General features: G+C 35.8%; 1 protein-coding gene across 8 annotated transcripts in view; it reads left to right on the top strand.

Annotated features, from left to right (window-relative positions):
- PCDH15 (protocadherin related 15) overlaps positions 1-16625 on the top strand; it is a 727135-nt gene that overhangs the window by 454305 nt on the left and 256205 nt on the right. For all 8 annotated transcript variants that reach the window (XM_033841882.2, XM_033841881.2, XM_073793727.1 and 5 more), the window contains one exon: positions 2771-2903. In XM_033841882.2, coding sequence (XP_033697773.1) covers positions 2771-2903 — 133 coding nt within the window. The remainder of the gene's footprint in view (positions 1-2770; positions 2904-16625) is intronic.

Here is a 16625-nt window from a genome sequence, read left to right as displayed (position 1 = left end):
TATTGTAGTGCTGTGGATATAAACAGTTTAGCCCTCTAAAATGGGAAAATATTCAAAGGGGGAAAAATAAGGAAATATACAAAGTACAATAAGTTTAGTACAAATTATAGTTTTAAGAGCAGAAAGAGACCCATATTCTGGTAAAGATTTTATAAAGTACTCCACATCAGTAAGCTGAAGTTCTAAATATCAAAAGCAGGAATGCTCTAACTTTTTGAAAAGAAACTTTGAATTTGGGGTACAGGTGTGTTCTATGTCAAAAAGAAAATGTTAATCAGTGAGGGAATCTCTTGCCTCCAAGCTTATTAAGGAGAGTTTTAGGTCAGTTTGTAGAGGAATCCCCTGGGCTCCTAACTTAAAAAGCAGGTGAGTCTACATGCTATATTTCCCATGAACTTCTGGGACAATGGTCTTCTGAATCAAGTGTGTGTGAGAAAAACCTTGTATATCCATGGAAAATGTAGATTTGTGGTCCCACATCAAAAGATTCTGATCCAATATGTCCGAACCCTAACACTACCACACTCCACTCTGGGGAGGCAAGAGGGGATACTGTGCCTGTAGGTTTTTAGCCAAGAAAAGTGAAAAGATGTGATTAAAATGTCTAAAATATTTTAAGGGATGTTAATAAGGTAAATATAAGCTTATTTAGTTCATTCCACAGAATAGAATAAGAAGCCTTATTTTGAACAGTTAACAATAATAACTGATAAATGTGTTTTTCTTTGTGTGTATATACTTATATATACATACACACATGTGCACACACACATACACACCATACGTATAATCTTATTTAATCCTTATGCTAATCTTAATGTTATTATTCTTAATTATCAGATGGAAATAGTGAAACTGAAAGAAGTCAGTTGCCTATGATCACATGTGATAGCATAAAAATTCTAACCCAGGAATGTGTGGTTATGAATCCAGTGCTCAACGTCACTCAGCTAGGGTTATTACCAATGTGGTATAGGGTAAATGTTATAAGACTTATGCATAGAGAATGTGCTGGCAGCAAAAAGGAAGAGATTTATAAAATATTTAAATCACTTGATAAGTAACAGACACTAAAAAAAGTCAGGATTACGAAGGGTAATATCAGCAATAGTGTATATCTTGGGATGGCTGTTGGAACCAGATCACCACCTGGGAGGATAATAGGCCCACCTCATATTGACAATTAATGTATTCCTACAATATGAGAGTGGGACTCTTTGCACACTAAATTTATAACTTGCTGATATTTTTCTTTTTCATCTAGCCATTATAGTACCTATAAGCTAAACTTAATACCGCTAAGTTTATAAGCAGCATTTCATCATCCATTTTAATCTACTTTAACATTTTATCCTTAAAGCACGAGTTGTAAAACAAAATTGAACAGAAAAGCAATTATATTTTGGTTAATTTTATTGGCAAATTTTAATAATGAGATAAAATCAGAGCAAGAAAGAATGCAGATACTTTTACTGATTATGAAGTCTAAGAGATTTTAATTTAAAATGAGATTACTTTGGAACAATATTGTGATGAATTTAAGTATGAAATTTTTTTAAAGTCACTGCAGCTTTTTAGAGGTGCTTAATATTCTATAGGTATCTATTCTACTGAGAATATGTTCAGAAACAATTTGGACTTCGGCATAATATAAGGTGATATAAGGTGATAAGCTAAAAAATCGTTTTCAGTGCCTATGATCTGTATTTCTCTTAAGGGCTTTTCAAAGTAAACTATTATAGAATAATCTCAGAAAAATGTTTTTGGTGACCATGTCTTTTAATTGATGCACTTAATGCAAAGAGCTTTGGGCTACTTTAAGAAAATTCTAGCCCCCAAATAGAAATTGTAAGAAATGTGTTTTGAATAAAAAGGCATGATTTTGTTAAAATAAGTTTAAAGCATACATCTCAGGCAGTGGTGGTATGTTCTTCAAGATAGAAAACTAACTTTGTAAATTCGCAGGTCTCATTTGATATATTTTTGCCAGTGTTTCTTCTGTACCAACCTTGAACATCTTCAGCTTTTGCTGTGTAAAGAAATTTCAGAGTTTAGACATATCAAAAAAGATGATTATGTCAATGCTAATGTTTTTGTCCTTATAATAATAGAATATATTTTTATCCCTCAAAAACAATGCCCATCAATCTAAGGCTTCAATTAAATCTAGTTTCTAAATTTTTATATTAAACTCTTTAAAGAAGACTTAAAAACAGATTTGGTTTTGTTTGCAACTATTTTACACAATGATTACTTTATGATCCTGACTCTTGATATGCATTTCATTAAGCCACTGATGTCAGCAACAAAATTAATAAAACACAGCCCATATTTTGTTTTTTGTGTTATTTTAATCAATACTCTCTCTGCTGGTTTAATAGGAATAGAGCCCCAAGACCAACTCTTATTACTAGGTATTTATAGAATTTTTTTTGCTATTAGAGAAGCATTACAAAATAAAGTCAGAAGTCAAGTTAATTTATTAGCTTTATTTGTACAGCTATTCCTTTTTAATTCACACTATTAATCTAAGTAGGAAAAACATGTACCTGAGGCATTATTTTTCCTTTTACTAAGATAATTTCATAAAAACATCATCTTTTGGTGGTAGCTTTATTTTTCCATCCTTTCATTTTGAATTATTTTATTTTTTCCTATAAAAATTCAGAATTTCCTCTCCTGTAAACCCAATAACAGAATATCAAATTCAGTCTGTCATTAAATGTGATGTAGATTTTTACCCCTCTTGTTTGCTTCTCTTTCTCTGCAGGCACTCCATCTGCACTGTGTACATTGAAGTGCTTCCTCCAAATAATCAAAGCCCTCCTCGCTTCCCACAGCTGATGTATAGCCTTGAAATGAGTGAGGCCATGAGGGTCGGCGCTGTTTTATTAAATCTACAGGTATGCTCCTTATATATGTATAAAATACTAGCGACAAAAAAAAAAATTCTAGCGACAACCTTGAAGGCTAATGGGTTTATATCTGTGCATGGCGGAGGAGAAAACCTCACATGTCTGATTACACTCTAGTGAATGAAAATTCCATCTGGAAAGGAAAGCAGGGATAATATGGATGGTGGGTTTTCACAGCTAATCTATTCTATTGATTGCCACTGTTGAAGAGCTAACGCTAGCTGGCAGGGATTAGCTGCAATCGTTACAAGAGATAATGAAGGGATTGGAAACATGCACTTGAATATTTTGTACTTTGCATCCAAAGAGTCTGCAGCTGACTATTATTTTCTGTCTTGGATTCCTTTGCCCCAGCAGGATTTATTTTTGCTGCAGTGTTCTGTATAGAAAATGACTTTAGATTCACCGGCTGATGGTAGGCATTCTATTGCTGAGGCAGACAATTTTATTCTGTGCCCATGGGCGAATCTTGTAGTTGCTGTGCCTCAGTTTATTTGTTTCTATGAATGGGATAGCTTTAGGTGATATTTCCATTTGCAGCTCCAGATTCATGGGCATATGAGTTACTTGCAGAATCATAGCTTGATTTTCTCAATTTATACATTTCTAACTAAAGCACATTTGGCCAGAAAATGCTGCATTTTCAACTGAATCTACAGCTTCAAGTTAGGCTACATATGGTGTTGATAATAACTGTCACTTACCATAAAAATCATGAGGACCAGAACATGACATATTATTTTACCTATGGATGTTCAGAGGACGGAGGATTTATCATCTCCTGGTGTTATATGGAAATGGCAGGAGGTGTTGACATGAGAATTCAGGAAGCTGGCCTTGAAGGTTAAGAGAGATTTTAAATGTGATGATTTAAGAAAATCCCAGCATCGATCTTTACCATCAAATGAGGCAACACGAGGCATCTTGCTCAATGTCATCTGAATACAGACACCCTCTCACTCAAACCCTGATGATATAAAAATGAAGATTCCATAGAATGTTTGTACTAGAAAGAATGTAAAAAATAATGAAACATATCAACCTCATTATCTAGATGTGGAAAGTGAACCTTACAGAAATTAAATGAGGCCTAACTCAGCTGATTGAATTATCATTATTTCCAAAACAAGGTTCATTCCATTATATCCCACTCATTATCTGAGGCTGCCAAAAATTTGGTTGACATTACCAGATACTTCTCTTTGCCTCTGCTCTCGTATTTATTTTGTTGCTTTTTTCCAGGCAACTAGAGAGAATTTGCTTTTGTTGTTCATTTACTATTAAAAGATGGGAAACAAAATTATACGAAAGTAGACATATTAGTAATAAGGAAATTTGGGGGATTTTAATGGTCAAAATAGAAGAAAAAAAAACCTATAGTTTCTTTAGGAGGAAGAAAACATTTAGTTAAGTCATGAAAATGATAAAAAATATGGAAAACCAAATATGAAGACAAGTACCTTTATAGAATAATGAAAATCCTTCTTTACATATATGGGGATTTATTTTGTTTAAACAAGAAGAAAAGAAAAATAAATCTTAGATTTGTAAGTTCAGGCCAAGAAATTTTACATGTTTTACGTTTAAATATTTCTTAAAAATGTGCCTTTGTATAATTTAACTCTCTATGAGTAAGATATATTTTTACCTGTAAGCTGGCTCAGGTTTTGTTTCAATAAATCCCAGAAATATCTAGGTACCATATTATAGGAGAATAATTCTACCTGTGAGTTAAAGATGAAAAGGAGTTGGCCTTTTTCATATCTCAAATATCTCTAGTACAAAATCTGAGAAAATACTTGAAATGACATTTCTATTCACCCTTTGTGCTTCTGGTAGAAGCAAAATAAAGGGTGCCAATTACAAAGTGGCAGTCTCTATTAGAAAGAACTAGGGTGACACCATCAAGGCATTTTTCACAGGCCACCAGCCATACACTTTGGCTCGTGATCAACTGAGACTGAATTTAAACTAGTGACCTAAAAGTTGAAAAGCTTCCATCAAATTACTCTTCCAAAGACTTGTAATAACAGAATGCATTAGAGGTACTTCTGGCTACATCCTCTCTTTTTCACACACGGCACTACCCACTGCTGACTCATAGCTCAATTTAGAAAGACAAGATTTGTGGGGAAATATATTTTCGAAGATAACAGCGGACTGACTTCAAAATAATCTGTTTTGACTGAGATCAAAGTGGTTTCTTTTCAGAGAATAATCCTTGTTCACCCCCCACTTCCTTTCCCTTTGTAGGTATTTTCCTTTCATTCTATCTAAAAGTTGTTTGGGAGGCTGTGATTTTCCTCAGCCTGTTAAGGCTGTTTTGCCTGGCTGCTGTATTGATGGCATTTAGTGGAGGAAAATGTTACCCAGAACTCTTAATTTTCGAACTTATGCTGATCAGGGTTAGTATTAGGTGGGGTTTTTCCTTCCAGATTTGGTCAGATCTTGCTCTTAAGCATGTTCCTCCTTTGTAATTCTGATCTGCCAGTGAAGCCTGTAAGACTGGTGTGCTGGAGCCAGAGCGGGCTCTGAGATCGTGACAGCAAGTTGTGTGCATTTCTCCCCAGCTTCGTGTTGAGTTGTGTCACGTTGATAGCTTGCAATTGGCCATGGTGGGTGTATTTATGCCACAGAAATTAGCAAATGCAACAAATCAGTACCCTACAGTCCAGAGCCAGTTGTTAAACTTTTACCACAATACCCCTCTATATGGAGCCAATTTCCTCCAAGATTTAAATCACTAAAATGTGTTGACTCCAACAGCTTCCTGCATCTTTGTCCCTTGAAATTTTGATCTACTTTCATCACTCTAAAGATGAGCCAGTGCTACCAAATAGGACTATGTATTATACCCAAATACAATAAGTCTCAGCTTTTTATTTATCTTTACAAGAGCATTGTTTCCATCCAAGTTACCCTTATAATTCATGGCTCACATTCTCTTTGAGTGTTTGACTCAGCCCTATTACCATTAGAATAATCCTTCTTTCTTACATACAGAATCTTCTTATACCATCACCATCATTCTCATACTCATATGATAATAATAGTTATATAATAACACTTAAGTGTAACTTAATGGGGCAGGCACTATTCAAGTTGTTTCCTTATCGTCTCGGTAAGGACAGCTAGGTTTATATTATGCACACACACTCACACTCAAAATTTCAACAATTTATAACTGAAAAGTTTATTTCCTGTTATGTCCATCATGAATCAGTTCCAGCTCTGTTCATCATTTTCACTCAACTTCAGCCTTTATCTGTGGCAATGTTGTTCTTTTGACAGAGTGAAAAAAGAGGCACAGTAAACCATATGCCCTCTCATAATGTTTCTCCCAGAAGTGACATAGGACCCTTCTGCCCACATTTCATCCACCAAACCAAGTCACAAGGCTGCTAGTGGGTTAATCATGTGTAATCCTTCCACTAGAGGCAGACACTAATTACATGGTTAAGTCTGATGTCAAGAGCCATGACTGCCTTTCGTACAGCTTTTGCTTTCCAAGTTACTGCAAACAGCAGTTTTGCTAACTGCTGCCTAACATGATTTCCCATCCTTACAGCATCCAATAACAGTTTCCTCACTACCTTCCTCTCTCTTGATGTCACTGCTATTTATTTTTTGGGTGTTTGTTATGGCACACTCACTTTTAAGTACTAAATTGTGAATCAGTTAAAATAGCTAGGTTTTTGTTGCCAAATTTCACATTCTATGCCCATCACTAGTTGGCAGTGACTGTTACAAGGTACAGCTCAGACTGATGAAACAGCCTCTGTCTAGAATTTTACTGATCTCTTGATTGAGGGCAATGCTTGCTGTGGAAAACAGAACACAACACAACAGAATAAAAAACAAAACCTAGTTATTTGCTGTTACCCTGGAGTGATGCATGTAATATCTATCTATATATTTTCTCCCCATAGCCAAAGAAATTTTGGCTATACTTCTGAGTTAATAGGTCAAGAATGTATAATCTTCACATAGGCAAATAATTCCACAAGTTCATGGTAAAATTCAGTGAGTCAGGGATGTCTTATTTTCCCTATGAAGGGACTGCCAATATTTTCAAAATATTTATTTTGAATACTAAAATATATAAACAAATATGTATACTTTAACACGCATGTTTTCCCATTTAATTCTTATAAAAACCCAAAGCAATTGGATCTATTGTTATTATCATCATAACTTTACAAATGCAGAAACTGAGCCACAAAAAGTAAACGGCTCTTTTTTCAAGCTCATTGTGCTAAGAAGCTGTAAAGATAGGACAAAATCCTAAGAATTATGGTTAAACATTTATGTGCTTACCCACTGTGCCTACGTACTTGAAGTATCCCTGCGAGTTCTCCATTTTCTGTTCTTTATCCTACTCAAGCTGTTAGGGGACAGGTACTCTTTCCACACTGAGGCCACTTTATGGTTTGGCTGATAACCATTGTTCAACATTCAGAAGTCTCCATCTATTAATCACCCTCACCCCTACCCCGACTGCAGAATATTGCCTATTTCACTTTCTGGACAAAGAGAAAATATATATGCTCCTTAAAATCAGCTTACTGATAAACAGTCTTTTTAGAAATAGTTGATCTGTGCATATTTCATATAGTCCATTCTTAAAGATGGAAGGTTAAAAGTTTGTTGTCCAAATACCAAATCCTGTGCACGTCTATTGTTTTAAATAACAAACTAAAACATACATTTAAAGAATTTTGGTTGGGGCCTCCCTGGTGACGCAGTGGTTGAGAGTCCGCCTGCCGATGCAGGGGACATGGGTTCGTGCCCTGGTCTGAGAGGATCCCACATGCCGTGGAGCGGCTAGGCCTGTGAGCCATGGCCACTGAGCCTGTGCGTCCGGAGCCTGTGCTCCACAACGGGAGAGGCCACAACAGTGAGAGGCCCGCGTACCGCAAAGAGAAAATAAATAAAAAATTTTGGTTGATTCAGTAGAATTTGACAAATCAGAATGTTTTATAAGTTCTCTTAATTCAACTTATTAATTGTCCTTGTTTTCTACCATAATATTTCTCAATAATTTATTTGCTTTTATTTTTAAGTTTTTGCTTATAACTTGTGATAACAGTATTGAAAGTCAGTTACCTTAACCTGCTAAAAAAGTTATATCTCTTCAACATATGTATAATGCATCATGTCATTTGGTCATGTTGGAGAGGAAGAAATTTCCTTTTACCATTCCAGTTCCTTCTGGCTGGTCTGAGAATTAAATTGACATGAGACAGATTAATGGGAGAGAATCAAAAAAAAAATTTAATAACACTTATACATGGAAGAGACCCAGGAAAACTGAGTAACTCACCAAAATAGCTGAAACCCTCATCTTAAATGCCATCTTCAACTAATGACAAAAGAAAATGTTGGGGATAGTGGTTTGAGACTTCAGAGAGGAGGAAGGCTATACACATGGATATGGAAGAGCAAATATTTGGTAAATAAATGTTGGCTGGATGAGTCAGAGACAATGGGACACAGAGACGAATTTTAACAGACTTTGCTATGTTCGTCCCTGTCTACACACCTAGTTCATACTGTAGTTATTGATGGGGGTAGCTTCCATCCTGGAACAGGTCCTCTATCTACATTCTTTTAGGCAGAGGGAAGGTCAAAGGCTCTTCCTGAGTTTTTTGGGTCTTAAAAGTAATCAACCTAAATTAATACTCATGCCAATGAGACACAATCTGGAGTGACAAATTTTGCTCCCCTATAGCCATCATTGACCCTAATAAATAGACCAATATTATTAGATATTATTATCTTCATTATCTGGCAAATGAGGAAACTGCACCTCAGAAACAGCAAGATTTGTGAGCCAGAGTAGTTTTTTTCTGTTTTAGCTCTATCTACTATATCACAATATTGTGGGTTAGGCTATAGAAAAACTATTAAATTTTATTCTTTTCCGATGTTTTAGGGGGTGGATATGTTTTATATTACATTAGTTCTGTGTTTTCTGAAGGTTAATTTTATGGTGTTATATGAGGGTAAAAAATACTAAAGGTTGAGAGAAGATATGATTTAATATAATGGTCTCAGGAAGAAGTAGTTAAAGGAAAAAGTAATTGACTGTTATTATCCTTTCTAACATAGAGGATATAGAATAGAATTTAGATTATAACCTGGATAAAGCACATTTGAGGAAAAAAAAATTAAATTCCTAGATTCTACTTCAAAGAATTCTTGGTTCTTGGTAGAATACTCTCCAAGGGTAGGTAGGAGATACCCCAACAGTCTTGGAAAACTTCACCATAGAAATAGATGAGGGTAAATTTTTTGGTGCTCCAGTGTTTAGTAACTCAGTGTTTCTCTTAGTCTTAGACTAAGAGAAGAAAATCCATAAGAAAGAAAGGGAGATTGACATCCAGTTCTCTAATTGAATGGCTGATTAGACTTGAGCCAGTGCATTTACAAGGGAAAGGGCATTGGAAGGAGATGTCACGATGGAGTGGGCAGTCAGCAAGAGGGCATGAACTGCTCCCTTGAAGACTTTTTCCAGTGTTGTAGGTGAGATGGATCCTGCCTAGGTCCGCAGATGTCAGAGTTGAGGCTTTTAAGTATAAATAAAAACTAAGGGGGCTGCAGCATGTGGAGAAAAAAGCCATGTACACCAAGATATACAGCAAGAAGCCACCAACTGTGCGTTCTGTAGAAGATACGGAAGAATTTCTCAAGGTATGACCAATTCCTAAGATGGCTGCTTGGGGCCGTGTCCCTTAACAGTGGAGTCTGTTGGCACCAGTCCACAATAATTTGGTGCAATCCAATACAGGCAATTCTTTTATTTCCTTCTCTAACCTTTCTATTCCCTCATCAGAGTGATATTGAAAGGAAGAAAAATTAATGAGTGAGAAGATCACATTCTCCTCACTCCAAGTCCCCAGAAACATAATTTGTTTTAAAATAAAGAGGAATGCATCATACAAATAAAAATGAGACAGTTTTGCTAAGTAAGAGTTATAGATTTAATTGAGACATTATTGATGAAGTCAGCTACACACCAAAAATGGAGGTGATCAATGCAATAGCCTGATAGCATCCTGGAAGAAATAAAACCAGTTAATTTGTTACCCAAAAGTTGAGATTCCTTATTTGATCTGAGTATAAGGATTATGCAAGTCTTAACTTTTGCACCTACAATGAAAGAACAGGGAAAAAAAATATTTAGGAGATATCATGGAGGTGCAAATCTGTAGCATTTGGCATTTAAAGCAATCAACTCTGGACCTGCCTCATTCCATTCCTAGGTTCCTAGTTGTGATACTCTCCTGCATTACTAGTTGAGCAAAATGATAAAGTGTATTATTTTCAAGGCCTTGACATTGCTTCTAACATGGCTTATTCAAGATGGAAAACCTAGTTTCTTTCATACTTCTACAAATAATCAAAATATCCATTTATCAGCAGTAAGCTTATGACTGACTATAGAGAACAAATCTTAGTTATGAACAAGTTTGAATCAAATGATCCATTCACCTGTTGCTGGTAAGGTCATACCAAAGGAAAGTTCAATTACACTTTGCAAAATGGATAACAAACATATATATGGAAATGGAGTAAAGATAAGACCCTCTTTGCACACATCGTGTTCCTGTAAGGGTGAAGGATTGGGATTAGAGGAAAATAAGTGTTGGCAATTGTTCCTTGATTTAAAATGTTTTTCTCCTTGCCCTCTTTTTTTTTGCTACCAATTCTCTATTTTATTGACACATGGACATATTTCTGAAAATGAGCAGTGGTAGAAAAATAAGTGACTTGAAGTGATAACAGTGTTTGATTTTTTCAAAAATAAAGAACAGATATAGTAGAGCACAGATTGACAGACTATAGCCTCTGGGCAAAGTGGCCTGTTTGTATGCCTGGTAAACTGAGAATGTTTTTTGTTTTTTTGGGTTTTTTTGCGGTACGCAGGCCTCTCACTGTTGTGGCCTCTCCTGTTGCGGAGCACCGGCTCCAGACGCGCAGGCTCAGCGGCCATGGCTCATGGGCTCAGCCGCTCCACGGCATGTGGGATCTTCCCGGACCGGGTCACGAACCCCTGTCCCCTGCATTGGCAGGCGGACTCTCAACCACTGCGCCACTAGGGAAGCCCCAGAATGGTTTTTATATTCTTAAAAGTTTGTTAATAAAATATAAACAAATAAAAGTGAAACAAGAAAACAAAAAAAATAAAGAATAATATGAAGAGACCACAGGTGGCCTACAAGCATTTTAATGACTTAAGGGAAAAAAAAAGGTTTCTGACCCTGGTAATACACAGTTGAGTATCATTCAAAAACAAAACAAGCAAACAAATAACAAAAAGTCCATTATGTTTAAATAAAATATAAAAAAGAAAAAAAAAGGAAAAAATATTTTGTACCCCTAAGACTTAGTGTTAGTTTAGTATATTAAATTGAAATAAATGATCATTTATTTAAACTGTGTCAAAATTCTCTGTTATCTGCTCTGGGTCTCATATTAGCTAGTTGAAAACAGAAGCAACATTAGTTATTAAGGTATAGTTCATATATATATATATAAGTACCTATATTAGGTCAATACATATTTATTAAATAAAATAACAAGGACTAACTTATCCTTTGGTATAATCAAAAAACAGAATTTTAAGAGCTTGGGAAACGGGGGGAGGTTGTTGTCTTTTGGGTAGGGAAGCAAAGATTAAATGAGATAGCATGTGAATTAGGTAACTCAGTACCTAAAATGAAAAAAGAAAAAGTTCTTAACTAATAGTATTTTTATTGCTATTCTCCAAGAAGAATGAACATTGCCATTTTTGTTTTTCCGTTAACTCATACTAAGGTTTAAGATTTAAGATTGTAAAAGTGAGCAAGAAGGTACTGAGCACTTGGAATAATGGATAGAAAAGTGAAATATCAAATGTGGAGGAATGGATATGTTACCAAACTTGTCACCTGCACAGGTACTGGGGGTCCTAGCCCAGCTGAGACCCCTTGTCTCGCCAGGGAGGTTCTTTTTCTGATCAGATTGGCATAGCCAATAAAGAAAACAAAGCTGAGACTGGAACAGCACAAGCTTTATTCAATGGCCAAAGAATGGAGAAGGGGGAACTTAGTTTGCAAATCAATTTCTCAAGCCAATTTGAGCAGAGACACCATATATATTGGAGGGTCGAGGTAAAAGGTAGGGAAATGGAAAGAGTGGGAGGAATATTCATGACTTATCCAAGAACAGGGTTGTGGTTTGGACCTGGAGCTGATGCAATACTCCTTTTAAGTCCTTGTATGGGCTCTTGCAGTCATTGTCATGGCAATTGTCTACTGTCATGGTGCTGATGGGTATGTCATTTACCATGCTAATATATTACAATGAGGATATAATGAGACTCAAAGTCTACTGAAAGTCAAGTCTTCTACCATTTGGGGCCTGGCTGATTCTAAGCAGTTCTTATTTTGCTCTTTGCAGCTTCCTCCTGAAACTTAGATAAGAGCAATTGGTTTCCATTCAAGGGAGGGGCAGGGGTATGATTCTGGGGCAACAGCTTTGGTAACAGATACAATCCAAAGAATATATTCACCTACTTTATGATTTTACTAGTTCCTCCATTGAGAAGGAATGATCACTTGTGTTTGAGAACGAAGTGAAACTTAGAAAGCCCAAGAGATAGATGGCTAAGACATCAATATTAATAATAATAGCATCAACATCTACTTTTAACTTAGTGCTACTATCAGGCAGGAACTACACCAAGCACTTGAAAGCTTCCTCATCTTTCATACTCCCAACAAAGCAGTAACTTTTCTAATGTCAAACAGAACCCTGTTGCCGAGTGGGGATTCCATCTCTTCTGATATAGAGGCTATATACTATTATTCATTATTCTATTCTGCCTTTCCTAGCGATTGAAGTTCATTTATTTCTTTCAGTTGTGCTCAGACTTACAAACAATCCCTTTAATAGCAGAGTAGATCTACCCACAAGACTAATCATTCTTTTCTTTCTAAGGTGTGCTTGATCAGCCTTGATTTTATTTTCTTCTCTTTGCTTCTTGATTCTTTACAAAAGTGAAGGAAAATATTATACATGTAATGTCCATTGACACTGGGAAAACTTAATTTAACCACTGCTTTAACCTTCTGGTTCCACTTATCAGTGAGCTGACTGGCTCTGGCAGCTTGAACCACTTTTCCTGGCTTCTCCTTCCTGAAGACTGCAAAGCAGGTAAAACAGCTCAGACACAAATAGTAGGAAAACAGTAGAAAGTGGTGTGAAGCAGACCAAAAAGTAAGATGTTGCCACCTCTGATCATCTGAGGAAAAAAAAACATGCATTTTACTAATGAAACTACTTGGGTATAAGTGCAAGATGGTGCTTTGGTCAGCTTGCAACATGCATTTTCTTTTCATCTTTAGCCATTTTTCTCATTTTAAAAATAGTTTCAGGGGCTTCCCTGGTGGTGCAGTGGTAGAGAGTCCGCCTGCCGATGCAGGGGACGCGGGTTCGTGCCTGGGTCCGGGAGGATCCCACATGCCGCGGAGCGGCTAGGCCCATGAGCCTGCGCGTCCGGAGCCTGTACTCTGCAACGGAAGAGGCCACAACAGTGAGAGACCCATGTACCGCAAAAAAAGAAAAAAAAAAAGTTTCAAAAAGCTGTAGAATTTAAACTATATGCTTCAAAGAATTAGTATTTTTCATCCTGAAGGAAAATTTGTGCTGCCTTGATCTCACTACAGAATTGATCCATTTCCAGAACAGTATGAATGAAATGCAAGCCATCCCTCTGCATTAACAGGTCCTGTAACAGGTGCTAATTTGTTTTTCTGATATCTTTGAAACGTTCTAGAAGTTTTGAGAGTTTTTTTCTTCTTTTTTTCCTTTTATTTATTGATGAATATGTCTTGTAAAATAGGATATATTTTTCCCTTGAAGATGATGCAGGAGTTTATGATTCATGAATGTTTTGCAGCCGAATGTGCATGAATCATAAGCCCTGTGCTGTAGATTTTGCAGTGTCATTTATATTATGGGGATCACTTTGGATACACTTTCTGGAGATTTGCTCTTCTGTCATCTAAGAAGCTTTTCTTTGAACATTGATGTGTTACTATATAGATTAACACTGGAGATTGTACTGAAAGATGGCTATTTCCCATTCAATTTCATAATATATGACTTATTCTATTTAGTAGGTTGCCCTGATTTTCCTAAGTGTGAGGAATAAAAAGCTCATTCATTTTCCCCTATATTTTTATTTCGTATAGTAGAAAATACATTTTTTTCATCTTTCCTTGTACTAGATTTCAGATGGGTCTTTCATCATTAACATTATCTCAAAAGAATAATGTCATAGAAGTTGAAATACTTTGAACACTGATATTGGTTACCTGATTCCAAAGTATAATTTATAGTTTATATGGAGGATAGCATACATAAATAGATAGGAAATAGTTAATATATATTTTAGAGAGAGAGAGAGATGTCTCAATGCCAAGCAACCACTGTTTGCAAAAATTAAATCTGATTTCTAGTGTAAATTTTTCTCTTTTAAAGCAGATGTTCTGATATGTTTAAGTTTCAAAAAAAAGTTTGATGTCCTTGACACTAAGGTATGTCTATTATCTAGGGATGATTTTTCATCTCTAGGCATTCAAAGCTGCCAAAAGTGAGGAAAATGCATTTTTTATGTATTCTCTATTCACATATGTATCTTCCTCTTCCCAAGGCATAACGTAGCCTCGTATAAATCTTCCATAGACAACAATATGCTCATAGGCATGAAGCCAGAGAAGTGTCAGAAGGAGAATCCTAGGTCTGATATATTTAAATAGCTATTTTCTAAATCATTTTTTCTTTGATCCTTCCTTGCTTAAGAAAGAAATAAACCTGATAAAAAAAAATGTGAGATTTTGCTCCAGAAGAGATTAGGTTATGACTTAAATTTATATTTTCAGTGGAGTTAGACTTTACTTCTTTCTCTGACCTACACTCTAACAGGAAGTAGGATACATAGGAAACGGGTAAAAATTATCTTATTTTCTGCTCAAAGAGGACTGGTATCTTATAAAACTTGTTATGGTGCAAGAAATAAAGTCATATTCTCAAGTTCTTTTGAAAGTAATTAAGTACCTAAAATAAATTAATAAGATGAAATAGTCTTTTCTGATATCACTGAGCTTCATTAAGCAGAGGTGCTGTGGATGGTGGGACAGGTGGATGCAGGTGATGATCTGTGGTTTGTATTCAGCCTGGAGGCAAAGATTCACGGGCAAGGAGAACAGCTTTATTTTGGCACCTCTCCTGCTCCGTATTTTCATCAAACACTTGGATGAAGACTTTTACAGCCTTTCATCACCCCATCTACCAACCTCTTTGCACCTGTATTCATATGTTTTGTTTTTAATCCTGTAATTAAAAATGAACACTCCTTCTTCCTATCTAAACCGTTTCCTTCACTTGCATCCTATATCAATGCTTCTAAAGCCTCTGTAATGAAAGATGCATTTAAATAAATTATTTAAAAAATGAAAAAAATACAAGTAGCAAAGAATACAGCCTTTTTTTTTTTTTTAATTAGATTCAACAGATAGTAAATCACCTGGGCAAATCACTTAAAATTTTTCTAAACTACTCTAAATTTTACTCTGGAGAAATTTATTCTACCTTTTTTGTATCATCATGATCCCCAGTAAGCACTTCGCAGAATGACACTGCTCCATAGACCATCCTTTGAGTAGAACTGGCTACAGTTTGCAAGGCCCAGTGCAAAATAAAAACACAGCACCTTTTAAGTGTGTGTCCTTTGTGCTGACCTGAAAGCACTCCACTAGATCATGTCCATTGCTCAAGGATATTGCTCAAGAATCATCCTTTTACCTTGCTGCATGTAAGAGTCTCTTACTCTATCTGATCATTTTCACTAACATGAAAATCTGATACAGTAACTCCCAATTAAAGACAAAGCAACAACAAAAAATGTCCTTGATAAACCACTCTAGCCACTTACCCATTTCTGTGTTTCCCTTCCCTGCAGAAACTTCTCAAATATGGTATCCATACTTGCCTGGAGAAAGTCATCATCATTTTCTCTCTATTCTTTCTTGACCCCATTATAATCAGAATTTTAATAACACCAATCCATTGATATGGCTCTTTTTGTGGTCTCAATGCTCATTCCATTGTCAAATCAATTCCTCATCTTACTCTATCCATCAATAAGATGTGATAGAGTTAATAATTCCTTTCTTATTTAAAAACTTATTTATTTGACGTCCAGTACACCAGTCTCCTGGGATTTTTCCCCACCTTCCCTGGCTGCTGTATCCCAGTCTATTCTGATGGTTCCTCTTCATTACCCTGACTCTTAAAAGTTAACATGCCTCAGGGCTCAAACTTCTAACCTCCTCTTTTCCTGTTTATAGTCACACCTAAGTTTATCTCATCTGTTCTAACGGGCTTAAATTGTTATATGCTCATAAATTCTAATTCATATCTCCAGCTTAGCTCACTAAAACTCTAGACCCATGTCCAACTATAAGATATATATATATTAGATATTAAGTAAGATATTAAATATATATATATATATATTAGATATTAAATAAGAATCTCTCTTAGGTTGAGTTTCCAGAGAAGCAGACTTTGAGATAAAGATTCAGTTGTAGGATGTTTATTGGTTTGGAATTAACTCCTGTGGAAAGGAGAGGAAGAAAGCAGAATTAGGTTTAGGGAGAA

Source organism: Tursiops truncatus, chromosome 16, assembly GCF_011762595.2.
Source record: "Tursiops truncatus isolate mTurTru1 chromosome 16, mTurTru1.mat.Y, whole genome shotgun sequence".
Lineage (NCBI taxonomy): Eukaryota > Metazoa > Chordata > Mammalia > Artiodactyla > Delphinidae > Tursiops > Tursiops truncatus.
This window is presented reverse-complemented; position numbering and strand designations above follow the sequence as displayed.